This window comes from Ovis canadensis, chromosome 18, assembly GCF_042477335.2.
Source record: "Ovis canadensis isolate MfBH-ARS-UI-01 breed Bighorn chromosome 18, ARS-UI_OviCan_v2, whole genome shotgun sequence".
Classification (NCBI taxonomy): Eukaryota; Metazoa; Chordata; class Mammalia; order Artiodactyla; family Bovidae; genus Ovis; species Ovis canadensis.
In genome coordinates this window covers 47,241,095-47,269,079 of record NC_091262.1, presented here as the reverse complement: position 1 = coordinate 47,269,079, position 27,985 = coordinate 47,241,095, and the positions used below count along the sequence as shown (strand labels likewise).

General features: G+C 44.4%; 2 protein-coding genes across 2 annotated transcripts; both read right to left on the bottom strand.

Annotated features, from left to right (window-relative positions):
• Positions 1-1,778: 1,778 nt before the first annotated feature.
• Positions 1,779-12,477, bottom strand: COX5A (cytochrome c oxidase subunit 5A). Its single transcript, XM_069560212.1, has 5 exons — positions 12,213-12,477; positions 7,689-7,805; positions 5,517-5,638; positions 4,135-4,257; positions 1,779-1,944 (listed from the first exon to the last, which is right to left on the bottom strand). The coding sequence occupies exons 1-4, from the start codon at positions 12,316-12,318 to the stop codon at positions 4,144-4,146; spliced, it is 459 nt and encodes a 152-aa protein (XP_069416313.1). The 5' UTR covers positions 12,319-12,477; the 3' UTR covers positions 1,779-1,944; positions 4,135-4,143.
• A 12,213-nt stretch (positions 12,478-24,690) lies between these two features.
• On the bottom strand, positions 24,691-27,399 carry RPP25 (ribonuclease P and MRP subunit p25). The gene has a single exon (XM_069558778.1). The coding sequence runs from the start codon at positions 26,847-26,849 to the stop codon at positions 26,217-26,219; it is 633 nt and encodes a 210-aa protein (XP_069414879.1). The 5' UTR covers positions 26,850-27,399; the 3' UTR covers positions 24,691-26,216.
• Positions 27,400-27,985: the final 586 nt, after the last annotated feature.

Sequence of the window (27,985 nt, the reverse complement as noted above, 5' to 3'; positions counted from 1 at the left end):
GTTTAACTAGATTTTAATGAACAACCAGGAAGATGCAGATGCAGGACATTCTATTCTACCCCAACTGGCCTGGACTCTTCAGAAAAATGAATTGTATGTATTTTATGCCAAAGTTCTTGAAGCATATTAATGGTACTGTGGTTACTTAGGAGAAATTTCTCTTAGATGTTGCTTAAGTATTCAGGGTTAAAGTGTTATATGTGCAACTCACTTTCAAATGACTGAGGGAAAAGTGTACATAAAAACAAATGTAGCAAACCATTAACTGCTTTGAAAATTTTCAAAACAGAAAGTAGGGAAAGAAAAAGCTAGAGATCCCATTCTGTTAGGATAGAAGCCCTACCTGTCATCGAGTTGTGTCTCTCCTATTCTAGCACCATCTAAAAGATGGCCATAAATACTGTTAGTTTATTTCACATCTCTACTTCTTAAAAAAAAGGGGGAAAGAAGGATCTTTTGTATTAAACCTCATCAAAACTGATTCTACTTTTTTCCTTCTTTTTGGCTGCACTGCACAGCATGCAGGACCTTAGTTCCTTGACTGAGGAGACCAGAGATTGAATCTGTGCCCCCTGCAGTGGAAGCAGAGTCTTAACTGCTGGACCACCAGGGAAGTTCCTCAAAACTGATTTTACTAACGTTTTCTTACATGGCTTTAGGAGAGAAGACATCAAAATTCAACCTAATATTAGTACAGTTCACCTGATGAAGCAGTCAAACTGGCTGTACTAGAAGTTACTCAAACCTATAACCTCTTTATCCAGCAGCTGGCTTCCAGTATTATGGGGCCTCTGAAGCGTCCCTGGTGGGTCAGTGATAAAGAATCTGCCTGCCAATGCAGGACACTTCCAGGAAGATACCCTAGAGAAGGAAATGGCAACCCACTCCAGTATTCTGGCCTAGGAAATCCCATGGACAGAGGAGCCTGGTGAACTACAGTCCATGGTGTCACAAGAGAGTCAGACACAACTGAGTGACTAAACAACAACAAAGACAGGATTGTGTATTTTATTCTCTCAAGAAGTAAACCCGTTTACTCAGTTCTTTAAGCAGAAAGCCTCCAAATCTACCACAGCAAATTCTTTTATGTCCAAGGCTAATACTGTACTGCTAGGGAAGAACAGGTAGGGAAGACGAGAAGCACTAAGGGGCTGGCTTCTACAGAGCACATCCTAAAGATTATCTCAATGACTACTTTAAAAACTTAATTTCACCCATTTTTGGAAAGGTACACAATTTGATCTGTACCCACAGACAACTAACCCTCTAAGCCCAGAGTACTTGCTGGCCCTGTCAACAAGAAAATTCTACATTGGACTTCCCCAGTGGTTCAGTGGTTAAGAATCTCCCTGCCAGGGTAGGGGACACAGGTTCGATCCCTGGTCTGGGACCACCATACATGCTGTGGAGCAATTAAGCCCATGCACCACAACTACTGAGCCAGCATGCTGCAACTACTAAAGCCTGTGCTCCACAACAAGAGAAAGCCTCTGCTTGCTGTAACTAGAGAAATCCCGCATGCAGCAACGAAGACCTTACACACCCAAATAAATAACTTTTAAAAAAGAAAATTCTATATAGTTACTTAAAAAAATTTTTTTAGCTAATTTACCAGCAAGTGCACCCAAATACATTAATGTAGCTGACTCATGTTGGATGGTTTCCAGAGAACTGAAGCAGTTCTCTCAACATATAATGTGGCAACCAAACAGTGAAACCAATGACCCTATAATAGTTTTTCCCCCCTGCCTTTCAATGCAAACACATGAAATACCTAATTTCAGTTCAAACTCATTTCCCTTTTATTAAAGTCCAAGTTACAATACATGGTTTGGTACTCAACAAAGGAAAACTTGTTTGAATAAGGTAATATGTTATCATCAGTATTTCCAGGTGACTCTTTATAATCAAGTAGCATTACCAATAAGTCCTTGGGAAGCCCATCTGTAAGAGAAAACATGAAAAATTAGCTGGGAAATAAAGAAAAGATAGAAATCTTACTAAAAATAACCTCTAGAGCAACAGCCCAAGGAAATCACTGCCTCTGTGTAGTCTCTTCTGCTCTTTCTTAATCCAGCCTGAAATCAACACACCAGGTACAAGCTATTTGGCGTTTTTGTTGTTTATCCACCTGGTAATTATTGATGTAGCATTCTTTTCTAATCATAAAAGTACTGGGGAGCTGCCCTCTTAAAAATTTTTAAGTAAAAGAAATGCAGTGTTACTGCAGCTAGAAAATATCCTTTTCACATTTCACAAAGATGTGCTATCTGGCTTCAGGGAGGAGGAAGACAGTGGTGATATAGAGATGGACAAAGATAAAATTAAGACTCTTGTTTCAAAGCAAGCTGTAAAAAGAGATCTCAAAATTGAATTCAAAACCTCAGGCATTTTCTGCTCAGTTTGTGGCAGGAAGATTGAATGTAGGTATTCTTTGAGTTTAAGATTTTTAGAGTGTGGAATTAGGTGTTCACTAATTACTTTGCCAACAAAAGTCCGTCTAGTCAAAGCTATGGTTTTTCCTGTGGTCATGTATGGATGTGAGAGTTGGACTGTGAAGAAAGCTGAGCACCGAAGAATTGATGCTTTTGAACTGTAGTGTTGGAGAAGACTCTTGAGAGTCCCTTGGACTGCAAGGAGATCCAACCAGTCCATTCTGAAGGAGATCAGCCTGGGATTTCTTTGGAGGGAATGATGCTGAAGCTGAAACTCCAGTAGTTTGGCCACCTCATGTGAAGAGTTGACTCATTGGAAAAGACTCTGATGCTGGGAGGGATTAGGGGCAGGAGGAAAACAGGATGACAGAGGATGAGATGGCTGGATGGCATCACCAACTCGATGGACGTGAGTTTGAGTAAACTCCGGGAGTTGATGATGGACAGGGAGGCCTGGTGTGCTGCGATTTACGGGGCTGCAAAGAGTCGGACACGACTGAGTGACTGAACTGAACTGAATGGTACTCTAACCATGCTCACTGGTTCTTTATCTTGTGAGGATCTGATACTAGCTTTTTAAATAATCTTGGGTCCACTTTTACTGAAACTTTTATAAGATAGCTTAGTTCCACCTTTTAAAAATAAACTTCTTACTCTTGGGAAGCAAACCTTCTATTTAAGCCTCATTATTTACATCTGAGAAATAAGACTATGGCCTTAGTAAATGCTTTAGTACTGCAATGCCTACAAAGGATGTGTGGCATAGTAAAAACAATGGACTCTGGAGCCAGACTGCCTTGGTCTAAATGTGGGTTCCTCTACTACTTGTATGACTTCGGATAAGGTGCCTCATTTTCCTCATTAGTAAAATACTAAAATGGGAATAAGTGTAATAACAGTAAATACTTCACAGGACTGTTCATGAGGATTAAATGAGTTTGTAAAGCACATAAAACAGTACCTCATACATAATAAGAGTTATATACACTATATGTGTTTGTTAAATAAAATAAATATAAGCGTTATTACTTATGTATTTTTTTCTGTTTTACAAAGGATTTTCTGCGTACTGCTCACTACTTGGCAATCTTGTGACTGGTTTTATTACCTAGTCTGTATTTTCCACAAGGTATCAAGTTTGTATGTATTATCAATGAATATTACCTATTATATGTCAACTTGGGCATACAAAAACAGAAGCATCAAATTAATGAAACCCTGATGTTAAAAATAAAGATGTATAAAAGCATGCATGATGAATACCTGGTATGTAATAGATTGCCTTAACTAAGGAGAGGTTAAAGAGCTGGAATTAGGGAAAAGGTACGGAGAGGGCTTCAACTCTATGTGAAACCTCTCATTTCTTGGGGGAGAGGGAGAAACTAAAGCAAATATGGCAAAAATAATATCTCAAAATTTGGGTATGGTTACATTTATTCCCTATGCTATTCTTTACCCTTGAAATATTTTATATTATATAAATTTTAAAGTAGATTTTTTAACTTGCCTTTACACCAATAAAAGAACAATTATAACAACTAGAAACAACAACTCTAGCTCTTTAAATTAATCATCACAGGTACTCTCTAAGCTCACAGCCTCTAACAAAGCCATGAAAAGGTCTTTCTCTGAGAATACTGTAATGCCACTCACTCACCCCTCCCTGGATCCTTTCTTGCCTTATTCAGGTATACCTTACCCATGAGGTTTACACTTTGTCAAGGCCCAGTTCCTCTGGAGTGGAGATTCCCAGTTCATTCAAAGTTGGTCTAAGTTCCTGGATGACATAGGGATAGATTTCCTTATGAGGTCCTGCTTTGTCCTGATGGCAAAGAAAATAGTCACATTTAGCTCCGAAAAGCTGTCTCTATTAACAAAATGAAGCTGAAAATGCTGTCAGTCATATGCAGAGGCTAGTAGCAGAGAATACAAACCACCCACTTTTAAGTTAACATATTCGTTCAAAAGAGAGAGCAACTTACATAGGCACTATTCAAGGTAGACTGCTAAGACACTTGGAGACTAAGACTACTAAATCCAGGGGGAAAGAAATTTTAAAGCCTTGAGTTACTGGAAAAGAAGGTGGTGATGACAGAATTTTGTGATGGCAATTAAATGTGCCCAGCAGGCAACAGGAATAATTAAGTTAACATGAAAAAAGTTTCTTAATTTGCCTCAATTTGAGACCCTAACTGAATTAACTACTGGTGCTGAATGGATTGATAGCCCACAGAACCCTTAATTATCTTACCCATTTTAGATAAAGTATTATCATACTTTCCCTCTTACAGACCTTGCATTTCTTTCCTATAGAATATAAAAGTCTTTTCATGGAGAGCTACACGTAGAGAATACTTATTTCCAAGGCAAGAGAGCTTTGAGGAATACTTACCATAATATACAATTATACCTATATTGTCACAACATTCTTCAGAGACAAATATTAGAAGGTCAAATAGACTAAGTGTCAAGTTGTTATATTATTCTTCTAACAAATTCTAGGTCTCCTTAAGTGTATTTTTTTAATTATCAAATTCTTATTTAAAATTCAATGCATTGTTCATTATAGAAAAATTAAAAACTATAATCAAATAAGTGAGAGGAAAGTATACATCCTTACATTTTGATCATTCTCTCTATACTTTTTAATAAAAAGGGGATATACTACAAAAAATTATTTCACAATTTCCTTCAATTAATATATATCTTAAATGTTAAATACACTTCTACAGCATTAATAATAATCTCCTCTGGGAAGTCCCATTTTAAGAAGCCACTGGCAATACTTAATTTCATATCACAAGCAGCACAAAGATAAACTGCAATTTTTTTTTTGCAATTCTTAATTATTTCCTTAAGATAAATTCTCAAATGGGATTGCTGAAATTCTAACAAGATAAATTCCTGAATAAATTCTCCCAAATACTCTCCAAAGAGAATATAACCACAATGTACATTCCCTCTAACTATACAAAAACTAATTTCAGGCATTTTAACAAATTCAAAAATACAGAATACGCTAATACCTAATCAATAGCCCACCTACTTCCAGAACAACCTTAGCATTGTTATTTCACTGACCTTAACAACCTCTAGGATGCGAACTGCACTAGCAAAATCATTTAAACGTCTGCATGCCCGCAAAGCAGCATCAATGATTTTGGGCTCTGGAACCAGGTCATAGCCAACAAGTGTGTTCATCCCTGTCAAATTAAAAAGAGGGGTCATATCAATCTGGAATATCCTCACTTAAACTTCAATTTACTTATCCATTATTTTTTTATTGAACTATAGACATGTGATCTTGTCTGTTTGATCCACTATTTTTTTTTTTTTGCTTTACCACATGGCACGCAGAACTTCCCTTCCATGGATCAAACCTATGCTTCTTTCAGTGGAAGCGTGGAGTCTTAACCACTGGACCACCAAGTAAGTCCCTGGGCCCCTATTATCTCTGCTACTGCTGCTAAGTCGCTTTAGTCCTGTCTGACTGTGCAACCTCATAGATGGCAGCCCACCAGACTCCTCTGTCCCTGGGATTCTCCAGACAAGAATAATGGAGTGGGTTGCCATTTCCTTCTCCAATGCATGCAGGCATGCTAAGTTGCTTCAGTCATGTCTGACTCTGTGCGACCCCATCAACAGCAGCCCACCAGGCTCCTCTGTCCACGGGATTCTCTAGGCAAGAATACTGGAGTGGGTTGCCATTGCCTTCTATTATCTCTAAAATGAGATAACTGGGAATTCCCTAGTGGTCCAATGGTTAGAACTTGGCATTTCCACTGCGTGGGGCCTAGGTTTGATCCTTGATTGGAGAACAAAGATCCTACAAACCACGTAGTATGACCAAAAAAATAATAACCTTGAGAGTGATCTTAAGTGCAAACACTATTTTCAAAATTAGCTGGTTTCTTTTCAAACAAGACGGTCATTTTCAACTCATATCTTTAACTCTTAGTACAATGTATGTACTTTGACTGCTTTAAAATAGGTCTGACTGAAAAATAATCTAAAAACAACCAGGGAAATGCTTAAGGAGAAAGTAATGAAGCCCAAATGAGGACTTTAAGGCGATATAGAGGACCATTAGTGCAGAGTCAGAAACATTCAACCAGAAAATACTGAGCATGATTACTTTTGGCTCTGCACAAAATGACACATCATAAAATTTAAGATTCTCTAATGGGAATGCAGAACTGTTCTTTTCATTACTTCTACTCAAGATTATCCAATAAGAATTTCCCTAGTTGCAGCAAAATGGAGTCATTACATGCCTGTGGAGAAGTATGAAGCACTTAGGTTTCTGGCTTTTATTAATTTTAAAATATTAAAGGACAACAGTGACTGCAATGCTAGAATATAGTCATAGAATGAATTCTTCATTTGAGATAAACCACCTACACTTAAAATTATCTATCAGTCTACTAGCTTGGTTATTAATGCTATCTACTCATGTTAAATGCACATTTACAAATTTAGGATAAACAAGTTCTAGCTTACTCTGATAGGACACTTACTCAGGACAAGACAGATAAATCATAACCGAGAATAAAAATAACAAAAATCCAAAACAATTACCAAGAGGGGAAGAAAACCAAATGACTACTTACGTAAATTATCTATTTATTAAAAGTTACAAAATTGCTAAATCTTGCTCACCTTGGCCTATCTCTACAGCAGTGATGATTTTGTCCCTTAGGAGACATTTCTGGTTGTCACAACTGGGGGTTTGTGGGGGTGTTAGCATCTAGTGGGTAGAAACCAAGGATGCTGCTTAACATCCTACAATGCAAAGGACAGCCCCTGCAACAAAGAACTGTCTGTCTGGCCCAAAACATCAACTGTGCCTCCTTCAAAACACTACTTTACAGGAAACACACACTCTGGAAACTATAAACTTTCCTAATTGCAAGATGCATGACAATACCCAGTCTACATGATACATGTTTTCAAAATACAGCTGACCCTTGAACATGGATTTGACCTCTATGTGTCCACTTACACAGAGATTTTTTTCATAAATACTACATGATCTGAATCCATATATGGAGAACCTTGGACTCAGAACTGTGGATCAGGAGGGCCGACCGTAAAGTTGTATATGGATGTTCTATGTGCAAGTGGGCATCAATGTCCCTAACCCCCAAGTTTTTGAAGGGTTAACTGTAGTTACTTTTAACAGAGTAGTGGAAGACTGCACAGCAGTTCATAATTCTGTATTAAAATAGACACATATGCCTGTGTTCCAATTACCTTTACGCAACTCCCAAGCATCAATATCTGGCTTATTGAAGTATGTCACCCAGCGAGCATCAAACTCCTCGTCTGTCTCATGTGACCCATGGGAGTAGCAGCGAAGTGACTGGACAGCTACAGGGGAGGAAGAACAGTAACTTCAATGTACAGAAGCAGGACTTGACTGGTTTTTTCCTTTTTTGGGTTTGTCTTAAAATATACACAACACAAAATCTACTATCTTAACCATTTCTAAATGTACAGTTCAGTGGTATTACATTCACTCAATGCTTAGGTTTTGAATCAGCTATGCATGTCATGGTAGAAAAATTATTCACCAGGTCAAATGAAATAAATCTTATGTACTGATTTGAAAAAAACATCTTAAAAAACTTAAGCACAGAGGGACTTCCCTGGGGGTCCAGTGGTTAAGGCTCTGAGCTCCCAGTGCAGGGGGCCTGGGTTTGATCTCTGGTCAGGGAACTAGATCCCACATGCCACAACTAAGAACCTGCATGCTGCAATGAAGATCCTGCGTACTGCAACTAAGACCCAGCACAGCCCCCAAATAAAAAAATAAGCACAGAAAAGTAAAACAAAAAGTACTACAGATGTATGTTTATGCTTTTCTCATTTATGTGTAATGCTGGTGTGTAACTGTTAACAGCAGTTATCTTTGGAAAGAAAAATTTTCTTTATATACTTATTTTTATGATAAACAGTATTAATTCCTAATTTAAAATAACGTTCATTCTTGGGAATGCCCTGGTAGTCCAATGCTTATGACTTTGTACTTCAACTGCCCAGGGCCTGGGTTCAGGTCCTGACTGGGGAACTAAGATCCCTTAAGTTGCACAGCCAAGAAGTAAGTAAAATGATGTCCATTCTATGTTTTTTTTGGCTGTGCCATGTGGCATCTTAGTTTCCAGATCAAGGAGGAACCTGTGCCTCCTTCAGTGGAATCACAGAGCCCTAACCACTGGACTGCCAGGGATTTCCCTCCATTCTAGTTATTAAGCAAATTTCTAACATATTTTCTTAATTTAAAAAGTCACAATGAGAAGCAATGCACCACCACAAGTGAAGAGTAGCCCCCACTCACACAACTAGAAAAAGACAGCTAGAAGCAATGAAGACCCAGAGCAGCTAACAACAACAAAAAAAAGTTCACTTATACTCAATGAAAAAAAGTTTTATTAGATTTCTAAGGAGTGAGATTTTTAAATATAACACTATCAAGAAAACAGGACACCCTTAGCAGTCTGCTTCCAATCAATATACCCTTTTCCAGTACCATATGAAAAGCCTTTCATTTTCAGTTTCTGCTCGTAACTGGACAGTGAATTGGGAGTTAAGAGATCTAAATTCCTTCCGAATAGCCTCTGAATGGGGCAGGAGGTGGGAGAAGGAATTTTTATCTTTGGGTTTTAGGAGGCAGTAGAGCCTAGTGGTCAGATACTTCTAGGCTCTTCACTCTCTTGTTGTTAATTAACTCAGGTTTTATATTCCTTATCTGTAAAATGCAGATACCACTACCTTAGCAGAGTATGATGATTAAAAATGAAAGCCAGGTTAACATTTTGCCTAGGGCTTAGTAACCTTGTAGGTATGTACTCATTGTAGCTTTAAATTAATCCTTATCTAGAAGTGCCTTAATTGATTTATTTATAGAAATCATAATTCATAGAAATAAAACATTCTTCAAATTGCACCTCTTATTGTATGAATTATAAGAGCTTGGTATAATTTCTAGTTATTTTTAAAGGCTTAACATATCAAAAACAACCTTTCAGCCCACCATCACCCAAAATTTGTAAACCATCTTTTTCAAAAATAAGTTATCCTTAACTGAATAAAGTGCAAGTATATAATTGAAGTATAAACTGTTAAGCAGTTCCTTATCAAGTTAAATATACACCTAACAAACACAGTAATTCCACTTCTAAGTATTTACTCAAGAAAAATGAAGTATATAATTCTCTCCCTAGAGGCAACTATTAAGTGTACCTTCCCAAACATCCAGTAAATTGTTTCGTGATAACGAATTTCTTTTGCTCACTGCTGGGCATGGATTTCACTAGATGACTGTGGTTTTGTTTTCTAACTGTGAAAAAGATGACCAACAAATGCAAATCTTAGTCAGGGAGATCAATGGATTACCTTCAATGATTTGTTCACCTTCCTTCTGAGAGTCCCAAATTACAAACTGGTTTTATTAAAAAACAAAGACAATGCATGAGACAGCTATTTAGAAAACCAAGCAAGCACTGGGAACACACACAGATCTCAGGTTGAGGAAAACACACTTTCCCAATGGTTTACATTATATTCCTTATTCCAGTCATAAGCAAAGCAGGATCTAGTCTTCTAGTTATGGACATGCTTAACATTCTGATTTTTAGGTAAATTATATCCCTCACACCACCCCAATGTACAGCATTTCCACCTAGTTTTGAGGCTTGTATGGTAAACTATTTTGGAAAACAATTACTCGGTGTTTTTATATAAAGGTTTCAGAGTAGAAAAAGGGAACCATCTGTAAAAAAAAAACTGGGACATTTCTAGGGCTACAATCTAAAAATCTAACACTGCTTTTTGCCTTTCCGTTAAGCAAACATATTTAGAAAAATTAAGTGGCTCATTAATTCCCTTCAATAACTAAACAGGTCAGACAAAGCTCAAAGAACAGGCATTTTGGTGGTGGTGATTCTAAGGCATAACGGAAAGAACTGACTAATGTAAAGGGTATATAAACAAGCTCAAACACAGCTATACGGAAGTACAAGGTTTAGGGGTCCAAAAGGTAGAAATCTATAAATGTGGGAGTGGTGCAGAAAAGGTTGGAAGGTAATTAAAAATGCTACTTAAATTTAGCCCTCCACCAAGAAAGAGAAAGCAGAAACTCTTCCCACCTTCTCATAGCCTATCAGGGTAAGGAATAGGGGTGAGGACTATGTAACTTTTAAGGGTTGGCTGGAGAATTTAGCAATTATTCAAAATATTTAATTATCTAATTCAGTAGTTATTGGAAAACAATTCTGTTACAAGGTGGAGTCTGAAGTGGGACAAAATAGGCAGTTTGGGTTGCTACTTACTTACAGCAAACCTGAAGCTCCCCAGGTTAACCCCTCCAGAGCTCTTTCATTCTTGGATAGCCTCATCCAAGAATCTTAAGCCTTTCTGACTTTTATTTGCATGAAATTTCTTCAGTCTCATAATGATAATAAACCTCACCTATAATATGCAAAAATGAAAGGCACTATAAAAATAAAGCAAATGTTTCAAGCATTTGTGCCAGGAAAGGTGCTGAGAGTTAACATTATCTCATTTAAACCTCACAACTACTAAATAGTATCCCAATTTTAGACTTAGGCAACTGAGTCTTAGGGTTTAACTAACATGTCCAAGGTCACACAGCTAGAAAGTAGTTGACATGAATGTAACCATGACTGCCTCCTTGTGGCAAATATTTAGGTTTATGGGACAACACCTAAAATAAAGTTTTTTGTATATGAATTATGCTTAAGAGGGCGGCTAGAATGATTGGAGATAAATCACTGTCTAATCTTAGCAAAAGTTTGAGTTCATACGTTTAAATATGCATGCTTAGGGGCCAAATTTCATTATGTAGCATATACTACCATCATGGGCTGAAACCAAAGTGCAGTTAAAATAATTAAAAGTGCTAGACACAAAGTCTCCAGGAACAGATATAACCGGAAGGCAGAACAAGAGACAGGAATCAACAGAACATCTTACACTCCGCAATCAGGCTTCTAACCGGAAGCAAAAACATAAAGCTTCCCCATATAGGCAGAACCCCCTATTTCTGGGTCTGTGATATCCAATTCCTGAAATAAGAGTTTTATCATAAGATCTATCAAGTCAGTCCCTCTTCCAGGCCTCAGGAAATAGCTACACACGTCGATCTATCATAAAAGTTTAAGAATTACAATGTGACAAGGCAGTCTCTAAAAATACCAGAGTGGTCTGGTTAAGTGATGGACAAAACGCTAACCGAGATACGTCTGATGAAAAGACTGTTAAGTGTCGCACACGTAAGTATAACGTGTTCTTGGAAGACGCTGGGGGCGGCGGTGCCGGGGACCCCGGAGGGATCACCCCCGCCCCTACCCTGAGCTCAATGTCACCTTCGCCGAAGCGCTGCAGGCCGGCGGTGGCCACTCCTAGTCAGGTGGCCGCAGGGTCAGCGCCGGGGCACGGTCACGGCCTGGGGACCGAAGGGGTCCGGTGGGCACGGGAGGTGCGCTGCGCCCCCTCCTTGGCGCCCACAGCAGGTCCACATTTGATCGGTCCGCGGTGCCCGCACCAGGAAGTCGCGCCGAGGGGGGCCTCGGGGGCGCGCCCTCGAGTCTTTCACAACTCAAGGCGGCGGCGAGAACGGCAAGCGGTCACCAGGTTCAGCCGCCGGCCCGCAAGGCAGGAGCTAGGCCTCTGGGAGAGCCTGCCATCGCGTGGCGGCGGGGGCCCAGGTCACCGCAAGGACACGAGGGCGCGGACAGCGGCAGGCGGGAGCCTTACCGGCGGCTTGGCCGGGGGCCGGAGTGGGGTGCAGGAGGCTTCGAGGGCTGGCCCGGGCGACTGCGGCTGCAGCTACAGAGCAGCGGCGGACAGCGGCGCCTAGCATGACGGCGATGGCGGCGCACAGGTTAAGGCTGAAGAGAAGCCGGGTGTGAGCCCACGACCGCTCGGGAGCTCGTGGGGGCCGTACTCACGCACCGACGCACGGTGGGCGGAGCATAAGGGTCCGCCCACTGCGGCCCTCGCGCCTCGGCGGAAAGAGGGCATCACTGGGCCAACGGCAGGCTACGGCGGCGCGCTGAGGACAAACTATTTCGGCGTCGCTTCCCCACGGCTTACTGGTCCCTTGGACGGCAGGGGCCGTCGTGGAGCAAGGAATAGAAGGAAGGGGAAGAGCCGTCAGTAGACAGCGCGGTTCAGATCCGGCTCGGGAGACGACTCCTGCACCTCAACATGCGAAAATAACACTACAAATTATAATTTAAAAAATACCTTCTTTGCTCTTTCCTTCCCAGGTTTGAGCCTAAAATAAGAGAGTGGGACAGAACAACTGCCTTCGTATAAAGGACCTTATTGGTAACTTTTCTTATGCTAGAAACCCGCAAGCATTCAAAAGAGTCCAATCACTTGACTTTACAGAGAACAAATGGGCTCTCAAATTAGATTTCTTGCCGGCAGTCGAGGCTCTTTTCACCGAATTCCCAGTTCCCAGCACTCACCTGGATATTTCTGCTGGCCGGCGGTGGCCACTGCTAGTCAGGTGGCTGCAGGGTCAGCGCGGACTGACCCTGACATACCCTCCTCCAGTCTCTACAGGAGGGGTTGTTGATTAAGTTACAAGATTTTTTTTTTGGGGGGGGGCGGGGGGTGCTTCTGGTCTCAGTTGTGTCACGTGGGGTCTTCCGTTTCCTCATGCAGGATCTTTTTTGTTGGCCAGGTAGGCACTCCCGTCTCCAGGGTTCGTGGGCTCAGTAGTTGTGGCCGCTGGGGACTTAGTTGCTCTGCAGCATGTGGTATGGTAGCTCCCCAACCAAGGATTGAACCCTCATCCTCTGCAAGGGGCTTCTTAACCACTGGGCCATCAGGGAAGTCCCCGGTGCCAAGACTTTTAACATCTAATTTGGCCTCATTAACTGCATTCTGACCTTGAGTTCCTCAGCAGCTGGACCACTTTCCCCAGGCGTGAATTACCTATCTGCCATGCAATGTTAATGAGACAAGTCTCTTGTCTTGTTATCCCTCATTCTCTATCCCTGGAACTACTGAGGAAAGAAAAGGTGGGGATTCAGGCTTTGCTTCCTGACTCTAGGCCCTGTCTCTAGGGTTTCAGCAGATAACCCTTTTCTGCCTCCTCCCTAGCAGTATGGCTTTAAGGGGTATGAACCTGGCTGGGAAAATGATAAAAAATCTTTTTTGAAAGCACTGTCTTCATTTTCTCCCACCAAAATGTTGAAAAGACACCTGGGGAAGATATGATCTCTTTGATTTCAATTAATAGTCATTAAATTGCCAAGCACTGGAAGCCCAGGAGATGGCAGGGCTCTCATGATTAAGAAAGCACTGGAAGGGACTTCCCTGGTGGTCCAATGGTTAAGAATCCGCCTGCCAATTCAGGGGATATGGGTTTGATCCCTCCTCTGGGAAGATCCCACATGCTGAGGAGCAACTAAGCCAGTGGGCCACAACTACTGGGACCCCAGTGCCTAGAGCTAGTGCTCTGCAACAAGAGAAGCCACTGCAATAAGAAGCTCAAGCACCACAAGGAAAAGTAGCCCCCATTTGCCTCAACTAGAGAAAGCTGGTGGGTGACAATGAAGACCCAGTGCAGGCAAAAATATAAATAAATAAATACATTTTAAAAAGGAAGAAAAAGGACTGGAAAAAATCTAGAAAGAGGTGGGTATATGTATATGTATAACTGATTCACTTTGCTGTGTAGCAGAAGTTAACACAACATTGTAAATCAACTATACTCCAATTAAAATTTTAAAAAAAAAGATAAAAACTTGAGGAAGAAAGAATGCATTGGGAGTTCCCTGGCAGTCCAGTGGTTAAGATTCACCGCTTTCACTGCTGTGGCCTGGGTTCAGTCCCTGGTCAGGGAATTAAGATCCCTCAAGCCTTGCTTGGCTAAAAAGAAAAAAAAAAACAAAAAGTGCTGGCTATATGGCACTTCAATCCCAGTCCCAAATTGTAAGGTACTGTACTTGTCTTTGCCTGCAGTACCTTAGATTGGCTACCGCAATATTGTATGTTTTCGTTGTTTTCAAAAGCAATTGTGATGATAATTTTGTGCCACTGCAAGCTACAAACTATTTATTATCCCATCTAAGCCTCATAACAGTGTTGTGAGGTGAGTATTTACCCCTATTTTATGGATGAAGGAACAGACTCAAAGGACACTTGCCCAAGAATCACACAACTGATGAATATTAAGAATAGTGCTTAGATTTGAGCTCAGGTTTGTCTGACCGCAGAAATTTTCTTTCCCCACTCCCGGTAAAGGTAGACTTTGCTGGCTTCTCAGCAAATTCTGAACCGCCTGCTACTTTGAGGGTAGTTCTAAGTCCTTATTACCTGTATTAGCTGTTGTTTTGATTGTGCTGGATCTTCATTGCTGTGTGCGGGCTTTCTCTAGTTGCGGTGAGCAGGGCCTATTCTGTGTTGTGGTGCACAGGTTTCTCATTGTGGTGGGTTCTCTTGTGGAGCACAGGCTCTAGGGCACATGGGCTTCAGTAGTTGTGGCACCAGGGCTCAGTGGGCTTTAGTTACCCAAGGTATGTGAAATCTTCCCAGACCAGGGATCGAACCTTTGTCCCCTGCACTGGCAGGCGGATTCCCATCCACTGTATCACCAGGGAAGTCCCTGTATTAGCTTTATTATTGCTGAATGATAATTTACCACAAACTAAGTTTAAAACAATACCCATTTATTATTTCTCATTTCTGTAGGTCAGTTATGCATTCATAGCATAACTGATTTTTCTTCTCAGGGTCTTACAAGACTGAAATCAAGATGTCAGCCAGGTCTGCGGTCTCGCTTGAAGCTCAGAGTCCTCTTCCAGGCTTGTTTAGGTTGTTGGCAGAATTTAGTTTCTTGCAGTTGTAGGACCAAGTCCCCGTTTTTTTCTTGCTCTCAGCCAAGGATCACCCTCAGCTCCTAGAGGCCACCCTCAGGGCCTTACCACATGGATCCTCTATAAGTCCCCTCACAGTACCACCATTTATTTCTTCAAACCAACAGGAAAGTGTCTCTGACAGTTCAGTTCAGTTCAGTCGCTCAGTCATGTCCGACTCTGCAACCCCATGAATCACAGCACGCCAGGCCTCCCTGTCCATCACCTACTCCCAGAGTTCACTCAGACTCACATCCATCGAGTCCGTGATGCCATCCAGCCATCTCATCCTCGGTTGTCCCCTTCTCCTCTTGCCCCCAATCCCTCCCAGCATCAGAGTCTTTTCCAATGAGTCAACTCTTCACATGAGGTGGCCAAAGTACTGGAGCTTCAGCTTTAGCATCATTCCTTCTAAAGAAATCCCAGGGCCGATCTCCTTCAGAATGGACTGGTTGGATCCCCTTGCAGTCCAAGGGACTCTCAAGAGTCTTCTCCAACACCACAGTTCAAAAGCATCAATTCTTCGGCGCTCAGCCTTCTTCACAGTCCAACTCTCACACCCATACATGACTACTGGAAAAACCATAGCCTTGACTAGATGGACCTTAGTTGGCAAAGTAATGTCTCTGCTTTTGAATATTCTATCTAGGTTGGTCATAACTTTTCTTCCAAGGAGTAAGCATCTTTTAATTTCATGGCTGCAATCACCATCTGCAGTGATTTTGGAGCCCCAAAAAATAAAGTCTGACACGGTTTCCACTGTTTCCCCATCTATTTCCCATGAAGTGATGGGACCAGATGCCATGATCTTCATTTTCTGAATGTTGAGCTTTAAGCCAACTTTTCACTCTCCTCTCTCACTTTCATCAAGAGGCTTTTTAGCTCCTCTTCACTCTCTGCCATAAGGGTGGTGTCATCTGCATATCTGAGGTTATTGATATTTCTCCCGGCAATCTTGATTCCAGCTTGTGTTTCTTCCAGTCCAGCATTTCTCATGATGTACTCTGCATATAAGTTAAATAAGCAGAGTGACAATATACAGCCTTGATGTACTCCTTTTCCTATTTGGAACCAGTCTCTTGTTCCATGTTCAGTTCTAACTGTTGCTTCCTGACCTGCATACAGATTTCTCAAGAGGCAGGTCAGGTGGTCTGGTATTCCTGTCTCTTTCAGAATTTTCCACAGTTTATTGTGATCCATACAGTCTAAGGCTTTGGCATAGTCAATAAAGCAGAAATAGATGTTTTTCTGGAACTCTCTTGCTTTTTCAATGATCCAGCAGATGTTGGCAATTTGATCTCTGGTTCCTCTGCCTTTTCTAAAACCAGCTTGAACATCTGGAAGTTCACGGTTCACGTATTGCTGAAGCCTGGCTTGGAGAATTTTGAACATTACTAGTGTGTGAGATGGGTGCAATTGTGCGGTAGTTTGAGCTTTCTTTGGCATTGCCTTTCTTTGGGATTGGAATGAAAACTGACCTTTTCCAGTCCTGTGGCCACTGCTGAGTTTTCCAAATTTGCTGGTGTAGGGAACAAGGTATAAAGAAGGTTGAGAAGTGCTCACAAATGAGACTCTCAACCAGGGCTGAACGTTCTTGCAAACGAGATGTTCTGCCCAGTGTAGGGAACTAGGTTTAAAAAAGGTTGAGAAGTGCTTGCAAACGAGACTCTCAACCAGGGCTGAACATTCTTGCAAACGAGATGTTCAGCTAAAAATCCTGTTTGTTCCCATGGGAAAAGAACATTGCTTGCACACAAGGATGTTTCTCTGATTCCTCAAAAGGAACAGACCTTGGGACAAAACGGATTCTAAGTTGATAAGGAAGTTCCCCAAAACAAAGTCTTAGCTGCAGTAAATAAGTCAAGGTAAAGGTTATCTCACCCTGCGCCTGCACACTGTATAGTCTCTGAATCATAGTGCTTGGCAGCTTGCCCTGTAGGTTGTTGTGCAAGGGATATAAAATAAAGCAGCTGTAAGAAGCAAGTGTTAAAATATAAAGATTTAAACCACTCTGCAGTGTTGGTGTTTCATTCCGTCGCCGGCAGCTGGCATATTGAGTGCAGCACTTTCACAGCATCATCCTTCAGGATTTGAAATAGCTCAACTGGAATTCCATCACCTCCACTAACTTTGTTTTTAGTGATGCTTTCTAAGGCCCACTTGACTTCACATTCCAGGATGTCTGGCTCTAGATGAGTGATCACACCATCGTGATTATCTGGGTCGTGAAGATCTTTTTTATACAGTTCTTCTGTGTATTCTTGCCACTTCTTCTTAGTATCTTCTGCTTCTGTTAGGTGCATACCATTTCTGTCCTTTATTGAGCCAATCTTTGCATGAAATGTTCCCTTGGTATCTCTAATTTTCTTGAAGAGATCTCTAGTCTTTCCCATTCTGTTGTTTTAGGCCTCATCTGATTAGGCTCCAGGCACATCCGGCATAACCTCTCTTTTGATTAACTCAAGGTAAATGGATTAGTACTAACCTTGGGAATGATATCCCATCACTTTCACAAATTCAGCTCTGTTTATACAAGGCATGTACACTAGGGGACATGAACCCTGGGGGCCATCTTTGAATTCAGCCTATTACCTCACTTAGGTCAGGAAGCCTCTGCTTATTCCCAAGTTCTTCTCCAGTTGTGCCCCTGCAGCCCATTCTGTCTACTTCCTCTGGGAAAGGTTTAGACCAGACATCTTGGTTCCTGCTCAGGGCTGTTAGGGTCTTTTGACTGTATCTTCAGCCCTGAAATCCTTTGCTATCCCAGTGGAGAAGCAGCAGTTGGACTTTGATGCCTCAGGGATATCATCATTATCGGTTGATCAGCCTATCAGCTTCCTGCTGCAGCAGAGTCTTCCTCCTGAAAGAGTTGTGATGAGGCATTTCCTCTGATGTGTGCAGAGGGGAGGGATTATTGAGGAGCTTGTACGGACACAGACATTGTTCCATCATGTGACTTTCTCGTAAAGTGAAGTTCACATGCAAGAAAAGTTCTTATCTTCTCTGGTGGTAATTAAGCATGCTTTGGGGGAAAAAATGAATCCTGTCATTTCAAGGCTGGAAGTAGCTTGTGGCTCTTAGTCTGACTGATCCTATGTTGCTTCCATTTCCAAGTCCCCACTTGGGGACTTACAGTGATGGGAATCCCAACACTAGCCTGCTTCAGAAAAGGAGATGAATGTGAGAGGGCACCTGAGAGAATGACATTCTTGCTACTATTAAATTACAGCTCTGCTGTAGGGCCTTAGGCAAGGTATTCCAATTTCCTGAACCACAGTTAATTCATCTATAGAATGATAATAATGATGGAACCTACTAATTTGTTATTGAGAAAATTATATAACATAGTACATGTAAAATACTATGTCCTGCCTGGACATACTTCAATAAATAGAACTCAATAAATGGTGAGCGTTGCATTTTTCTGTTGTAAATTGTAGAAAGTTCTTTTCCCAGGGCATGGCAGGTTGTGCGACTAGGGACAAGGCATGGAGGTGGAGGGGATAAACACATCACATGGATCACCTGGGAATCAGGGAGAAAAGGTGGCAGGAGGAGGTAGCCTTCAAAGGTGATCCTGCTGGGGGCCACCATCCAATACAAGTGCGTGCATGCATGCTCAGTCACTTCAGTAGTGTCCAACTCTTGGCAACCCCACAGACTGCAGCCCGCCCCGCTCCTCTGTCCAAGGGATTCTCTGGAAAAGAACACTGGAGTGGATTGCATGCCCTCCTCCAGAGGTATCCTCCCAATCCAGGGATTGAACCCATGTCTCTTATGTCTCCTGCATTGGCAGGTGGGTTCTTTACCACTAGTGCCACCTAGGAAGCCCATTGAATATAGGTAGGAGAGCTCCAATAGTACTTTTTCATAATTAATTAATACTTATTATGCAATTTCCTAAGTTATTACTTTTATGATCATAACATCATTAAAGGATATAATTTTTGATTCAAATAAAATTTACAAACCAGAAAATTCATCCTTTTAAAGTCTATAATTCAGCATTCTTTTATTTGCTATGTTGTATAAACATTATCACTATCTAGTTCCAGAACATTTTCATCATCCCAAAGAGAAACTCCATACCCAATGGCAGTCACTCTTCATCCCCTGAACCCCACCAGCCCTAGGCTACTACAAATCTACTTTCTGTATTTATGGATTTGCTTCACTAGAAATTTCACATAAATATGAATGTCCTTTGGGGTCTGGTTTCTTTCGCAGGACTTCCCTGGCAGCTCAGCTGGTGAAGAATCCGCCTGCAATGCAGGAGACCCTGGTTCAATTTGGATTGGGAAGATCCGCTGGAGAAGGGATAGGGTACCCACTTCAGTATCCTAGGGCCTCGCTGGTGGCTCAGATGGTAAAGAATCTGCCTGCAATGCGGGAGACCTGGATTCGATCTCTGGATTGTGAAGATCCCCTGATACGGGAACAGCTACCCACTCCAGTATTCTTGCCTGGAGAATCACATGGACAGAGAGAGGAGCCTGGAGGGCTACAGTCCATGGGGTTGCAAAGAGCCAGGCAACTTTCTTGCACTTAGTATAATGTTTACAAGATTCATCCATGTTGTAATCAGCTCTTCTTTTCTTTTTGCGGCAGTTAAACTCCATTATATGGATATTCCACATTTTGTTTACTCATTCATCAGTTAATGGACATTTGAGTTTTTTCCACTTTTTGGCTATTATGAACAAGGCTTCTGTGAACATCTGCGGGCATATTTTCATGTGGACACATGTGTTCCATTATTTCCATTATTATATCTAGTGATAATATATGGGTCATAAGGTAAGTCTATGTTTAACTTTTTGAGGAACTGCCAAGCTGTCCCAAGGTAGCCTGCATCAACATTCCCGTCAGCAATGTATGCAGGTTCCACGTTTTCTGCATCCTTATAATTTTTTTAAACAAAGAAAGCTGGGTTTTTGTAGTTGTCTGAACTGGACCTCACACCCACAGTTTCCTGTCAAGAAACAGGGCCCAGGGTTGGGGTGCTTTGTATTCTGAGTCCACTAGCTGCTCTCCTAAAGATTTTTTCCTGTGATGGGGATTTAACTTTGGGTCTCTCTTAAGAATGAGTGTGCCGCTCCTTCTAAAAATTATCTCACTGACTAGTCAACCTTGATTAACCATCAAAATCACTCAAGGATCTTATTGAAATACCCATTTCCAGGTCCTTCCTGGGAGATTCTGACCCTGTTGTTTTGAAGTTCAACCCCAGCAATCTGTATTTTTAAAAAATTGTGGGGTAATTAACATATAACATGTAATCTACACATTTTTTTCAGTTGTAATGCAAGGTCTACTTTATTTAGACATCAATCAGTTTATACCAATTAATTTATAACAGCAATCTCTATTTTTGAGAAGTGCCCTAGGTGATTCCGATGAGTAAAGATTGGGAAGGCTGGTATTATCCCCACAGCAATCTGGCCCATTTTGCAGATGAGAGAGCTGAGGCTCAGAGAAGAATAACTTGCTCTAGATCAGAATCAGCCTCATTTCCTGCAAAGCCTATCATCTGTTCGATATGACACTGTTCAATATGATCTGTTCACATTTGCTAGCAGAACTCTGAAAAGAGCCTCTCACCATGCAAGACTAGACCTTAGCAAACACCCCATATTCCTTTTCCCTATTCCTACTGAAGGTGGTAAGAATATTGTATTAGTTTCTTATGGCTGCTTTCATAAAGTACCACAGGCTGGATGATTTAAGACAGCAGAAATTTATTTTCTCACGGTTCTAGAAGCTAGGTATCCAAAATCAGGATGTCTGCAGGACCATGCTGTCTCTGATGGCTCCAGGGAGGACCCCGTTCTATACCTTTTTCTTAGCTTCTGTTGTTCACTGGCAATCTTTGGCATTACTTGGCTTGCAGCTGCGTAACTCCAGTCTTTGCCTCCATCTTCACATGCTGTTCTTCCCTCTATGTGTCAGTCTGTATCTTCTCCTCTTCTTATAAGGACATATTGGATTAAGGACTCTTCCTATTTCAGCATGACCTCATCTTACATATTAATTACACCTGCAAAGATCCTGTTTCCAAATAAGGTCACATTTACAGGTACCAGGGGTTAAGGCTTCAAAATACCTTTTGGAGGGACACAATTCAACTCACAGCATCTATGATAATCAACAGGAGTCAAAAACACCACCAGAATCCTCCAGTTAGGCATAAACATGGTGACCCTTAGCTTTTTCAAAAAGAAGATAGAACCCAAGGGTCCATATGGTGGGGATGGGGGAAGCTTTGGCCACTTTCTGGGGATGGACAGTTAAGGGCTTTGATGTGGTGTCAGAACAGTTCAGAAATCTCATTCAGCCAGTTCTTATTCACTCAACAGCTTATCAACTGCTCTCAGTGGGATTCCTGCATTCCAAGAGCTAGGTAGGGAGCAAGGCAGGCAGGATCCATTTAATCACAGCTTCTGGTTTACTGGGGTGACTGACAACCAGAGGTTCACACTAATGAGGGCACAACTACAAACTAAGATAAACTCTGACAGGAAGAAACCCGATATCACCAAGGAGACCTTCCTGTGACTGTATTTCGTCCTTCCCTTTCTTCAATTACCCTTTTCCCTGGGAAACCTGTAGGTATTTCAACATCTCAGTGAAACGGAGGGGACTAGAGCGTCCCTAGTGGCCAATATGGGCATAGCAGTGATCCAAACTAGAACAAATCGAGTGGGGGCTGGGAGATGAAGGGCGCTAGTAGGGGAGATGCACTGGCCAGGTGGGAGTGTGTCTCACCCAGGTCTTCCTTTCTTTTTTTTTTTAGTTTTTCATTTTTTAAATTTTAAAATCTTTAATTCTTTCATGTGTTCCCAAACATGAACCCCCCCCCCCCACCTCCCCCAGGTCTTCCTTTAACTGTACAATGAACATGCTCTGGGAGATTCATGGACAGTGGACAAGAGCTTTAAAGCTTTTACCAATTTGAAGCTGTGGATCCCTCTAACTCACCCCTCTTCCCTCCCAAAATCCATCTATTGTTTTGTCCATCCTGTGATGCCAGGAAGGCAGGGTAAGTTCTGGCCAAGCTAGGGTTAAGCCACAAAGAGCAACCCTCCTCTATCCTGGCTGTAATGGCAATGAAATCCTACCTAGCCTGGGTAGCTCTCAAATCTGTCTCCATCTCTGGCCCCACTACCAGGGCTCCATCTCCTACCTCCCTGCAGTATAGCAAATGCAGTCAGGCCCCTTCCAATTCACCTTCCACCTACACTGGTGCCAGAAGGATCCTTCTCACACATCAATCAGACCAAGGTGAGACTCGCTTGGTGGTCCAGTGGCTAAGACTCTCACTCCCAATCAGGGGCCCCAAGTTCCAGCCCTGGTCAGGGAACTGGATCCTACACACCACAACTAAAGATCTCGCTCAAGTGTTGCAACTAAGGCCCAGTGCAGCCTAAATAAGTAAATGCTTTGTGCTGTGCTAAGTCGAATCAGTTGTGTCTGACTCTGCAACTCCATGGACTGTAGCCCATCAGGTTCCTCTGTCTATGGGATTCTCCAGGCAAGAATACCGGAGTGGGTTGCTGTGCCCTCCTCCAGGGGATCTTCCCAACCCAGGGACCAAACCAGAGTCTCTTATGCCTCCTGCACTGGCAGGCGGGTTCTTTACCACTAGTGCCACCTGGGAAGCCAAATAAGTAAATAAATATTTTTAAAAATAACAATGGAATATAATGAAAAGAAAACAGACCAATCCCAAAAAAGACCAATGGAATACAATGAAAAGAAAATAGACCAATACCAAAAAAGACCAATGGAATATAATGAAAAGAAAAAAGACCAATACCAAAAAAGACCAATGGAATATAATGAAGAGAAAAGAGACCATTGCCTCCCCCACTTTCTTCAGGGAGGCTCCTTGTGACCTGGCTCCCAGCTCCCACCTGGTATTCCAGTCCCACCTGCTTTGGCTGAGCTTTGTTCAGACACTTGTGGCTGCCTCATCAGCAGATGCACCATCACCTCTCTGCCTGGAATTCCTTGTCTAGTCCCGTCCGCTGGCTAACTCTGTCTGGTCACCGCAGAGCCAGCTCCATCAGTACCTCTGAGTGAATTAAGTGCCTCTTCTCAGAACTCCCTTCTCCCACTATTATTGCATTGTGCCATGACTTTCTTTTCCCTCTCCCCTAGACCGGGATATCCTTGCAGCAGAAACTGTGTCTGATTATACTGTGATTCTCCCCCCGACTCCCCACCCAACTCTGTGCTTAGACTGGAACCTGGCACAACAGTGAAGTCCCAGTTGGTGGTCCACTGCCCATTTAACCACATGCTCTGGCCTTAGATTATATTTATTTATGTTCCCAAGTGGATTCTGATTGTGTGACCAGATAGTTTTGGGGGTGTGAGTCTTCACTGCCACCCCTAGCTGGAAGTGTCCCCAAAGGAGGGCCCAGAAAGCTCTTGGATAGAGGTCCTACTGGAAAGATGGTGTCTCACAGTGGGGCAAGGCACTCCCCACTCCCTCCCATTCTGCCACGAGTCAGTTCTTGAAGTGAGCTGTCTCTGAGTTGCTCCCGTGGCCACTCCCTGCCTTATTTCAGTGCTTCTCAGGTTCCCACCTCAGCCTTGGAGTTGAGGGTGGATAGGGGTATCTGTCACCACTTGGGTCAGAAGGGCAAGAAGATCTAGTAAAGCAGGGGTGGGGAGCTCATTCATGGATGCTGGGTTCCACTGGCACCCGTGAGCACCTATCAAAATCCTGGGAACTGAAGCTGCTGGGATGGAGTAAAGGTGCAGAAAAGACAGCCAGTTTCATAACCCACTTTCTAGCATGGGAGGCAGAAACGCAGTCCACCATGTGAGCAGGGTAACACTCTGAAGGTGGGGAAAGAACATGCCCCTCTCCTCTCCACACCACAGGGTGAGTTTCTAGGCTGGAAGGCGACTCACCTGACCCAAGACATCTTCAATGAGAAAGCTTGCATTGTCCTGGTGACCCAGCAATCAGGACTTTAGACACTAGCGATCTTGGAAAATTGACCCTCTTCCAGAACCAAGAGCAGTCTCTCCTAAGACTCTACCAGGCAGGACCTCTTCTGCGCTGGATCATTTAAATTCAGATGCGGATGCCCAGTGCCAGCCCAGGGCAACCTTGTTGTCAGGACAGTTTACATTCTCTCCACACTTCCTGGGCTGCTCCTGAGAGAGTCAGACTCACACACCCCAATCCCTTGGCTCTCCCTAGGGACTCATCAAGAACAAGACATTAGGGAGAGCAGCCAGTGCCAGAGTCTCTTTGACAAGGCCCACCTATCCAAAGCTCAAGCAGAGCTGGGGGTGAGGGTGAACTCCCTGAAGAGCCCCTTCTATCAATTGCAGAAACCTACCTCTTGTTACCAGCAGAAGGATTTATTTCAGCTTTTAGCCTACAAAGTGACTTACATATTTCCCCATCTCCTCCTTTCCAAGGATGCTGTTAAGTTGCAAGGGGACAGGGTCTGCTTCTACGATCTTGGAGCTACATGCCCCTCCCCCTCATATTTGCTAGAGTTCTTCCAGTACACAGCACTCCTTCCACCCTCCCACCTGACTTGGAGTTGGGCAGAAAGGCTTATAAGGCTGTTATCTCTCAACAGACAGCTGTGCAGGGCCAGAGGCAGCAGCTTATCAGGGAGCCTGCAGTGATTCACAGCCCAAGTCCCAGCTTCTCTGCTGAATAGTAATTTCCAGCAGTGGATTTGTGCTCAGTCTCTCCTCCCCCTCTCCCAAGGGTGTGCTGTCCTTTCTCAGAGAGAGCGAGCGAGCAGTGAAGGGTAGATTCTATCCATGGGGCTGGGGGGCTCTGGGCCAGCCGTCTGGTAGGGCTGTTTATTGGCAGGAGGCTGCAGGCTTAGGGAGCCCAGTTGGATCTGCCACCCTTGGCAGTGACCCCCAGGATAGTTCATTGATGCTTCCCTTCCTCCCCCTTCCAGAAAAGCAGTACGCTGCTCCCTTTCCCTTAGTGGTAACACATAAGGTGACCAAGGTCCCCTTCTGTCCACAAGCCCTGAAGCTACTGGAGCTAGCCAGGGAGGGCTGAGAAAGAGGGAGGAACCAGGCACTGGGTAAGGTGCTCCCAGCACCATTTCAAAGCTGTCCAGTTTCTGTGCCTGACCCATAAGACTCCAAAAGCTAAGGATTCCAGGCTGGAGGGGACTGAGACACAAGGGGGCAGACCAGAGCAGTCTCTACACAGGCTAGTGGTTAGGAAAAAACCCAGGGACAGAGCCTTTTTTGTGTTTGTTTTATTGGAAGCAAGACTCCAGCTGTGGGGCTCAGGGGAGGCGGCATGGAGAGTTCTGTCCTGGGTCTCTCCCTCTGGGCCAGCATGGGGAAAGTGGGATGTTAAAAGAGCCTATGGAGACGCCCCTGCCACCATGATCTCAGGATGCTCCTTAAAAGCAGGGAAAGGAAAACTAGAAACTGTCCTGGGGTGAGGAGCAGAATAGCCCCTTACCCCTCGCCACTCAAAATCCCCCGCCCTCAAGCAGTGGTTTCCAACCCTTTGCCCTCTGCTGACAATGGTGGGGTGGTTTCAAGAGCTCTCCTCAGCTTCCACCTTCCTAGCCCACTTCAAGAATCCTACATGAACCTTTAACCCTTGGGGTTAAAGGCTCAAGAATCCCATTGCCCACCATTCCCTCCCTGAAGAAGGTCCCCGAATGGTTCAGAAAAGCTGAAAGTGTCGTCAGGCAACACAGCTGGAGGAGCAACCCCACCACGAAGCTTCCCTGGGATCCCTCCTTGTCGCCTTGGGGTCTATGCTGCCACGTTGTAGGTTCCAGAGTACCAAGGCGTGAAAGGCTAGAGATGCATCTCAAGGTCGAAGCTCGAGCGTAGGATTCAGCCCGTCCAGGTGGCCCAGAGGCCGGAGTTCTCAGGCGGTCTGGTCCTCTTCAGCAGCACCTGGCTCGGGTTGTGACCTCTTCGCGGAGCTCTCTCCAGCAGCAGGTTCCCCTAGACTCCTCTTGGACGTCGGAGCAGTTGGCTGGGACGAGGGGCCGGGATGGGGGTTCGGCGGCTGGTACCCGGGTTGGCGCGGATCCAGGGCATCCTTGGAAAGTAGGATGGCGAGGCTGGGCACGTTCTTAAGTACACTGAGACTGGCGGCTGGCTCGCCAGGCTTCTGCCCCGGTGTGGGCTCCGGAGGGAGGCTCTGCCACAGCTCGCGCACGCTCTGGTAGCGCAGCCGCGTGACCTGATGCAGACCCGCCAGGCGGCGCTTAAGGATCTCGGCACACGTGACGGTTTTGGTGGTGGCTCGACCGCAGCCGCTGAAGACGATGGCGCGCGTGGCTGGCTGCGCCATGCTGGCAGTGGCGAAGGCCAGCAGGTTCCGGATCTTGCTGCCCTCCTTGACCCGCATATGCACGGCGCCCGGCGCCAGGTCGGCGAAGGGGCCTGAGCCCGGGCCGCCCTCCTTTTCCCCGCTCCCCACCGGCGCCTCCTCGGAGCGCACCTTACGGAAGTTCTCCATGCGCCGTCGTTGCGGGGACGCGGGCTTCGCCATCGGGCCGCCTCAGCCCCGGGAATGCATGTCGGTGGGTCGCGTCCCGCAAGGGCCGGCAGGGTTAAGGGTGCGGGAGCGGCGTGGACGCTGGCTGGCCGATTGGGACGGTGCGATCCTAGCCTTCCACTTCTCTCCACTGGGCGCTGCTCTACTCGGCGATCTCGGCGCCCTGTGCTACGCGCCTTTAGCTGAGGCCCCGCCTCAGAGCCTGGGAGCCCCGCCCCTGCCGCCGGGCCCCGCCCCTTACCCAGCCCTGCCAGCTCGCGCCCAGCCTCACCAGCAATTCGCCCGCATCCACTCTGGTCCTCTGATATCCGGGTTTGGGAGGTGCGCGCATCGCGGGATGCCATGGCAGTGCCAGGAGTGACCTGCCAGCTGAAGTTTCCCTATAATCACCATCAGCCCTCCCTGAGCCTACCTTCATAAACCTGCAACCTAAATAAAAACTGCATTTGCTGGGCAAACTCAGCTTCAAGCCGGGTCCCCGAGCCCTTCCGCGGTTCAGCTGAAGGCCACCCACCCCTTGCCCGCTCCCAATGAGAGATTTCAAAGCGGCCTTCTGGGGACTGGGACCTCTTTCTCCCACTCCTAGAGGAACGACACCCCCACCCCCACCCCATCCCTTCGCTCCCGAGCCTCTCTTCTCGCCTGAAGGACAGCCTGCACGCTGTCAGCAGAGTGTAGTAGGCGCCGTCTCCGCTCCGCGTCTGCCCTCGACGACTATGTCTCGGCATGGTCCTCGCAGGACAACCGGAGAACTGAGGTCTCAGGCTTGCCGCGCCTGACCGGAGCTGAATGCTCCCAGACACCCCTGCTCTGCGAACTGAGGCTCTGGGCCAGGCTGTGCCCTGGGATGAATGGGACGAGAACAATGAGACTCCCTTCTCAAGAAGAGTTAAGCTCCCTCCATCCATGCCTGAAAGTCGAGTATTAGAACTGCATGCCCTAGAGTAAGCCAGATATTGTCCTCTGCTCACGTGGATCCCCTTTCTTCTCAGGTGGAATTTGTTGTTAGTCAACCGGGCCCCCTGGGACCCAGTGGGGTCCTTTTCAGAAAAGAGGCTGGGTAAAAGCAGGTTTTGAGGGAGAAGGGAGGTAGCTGGGAAAGGGAAATCTCGGGGACAGTTACCGGGTGC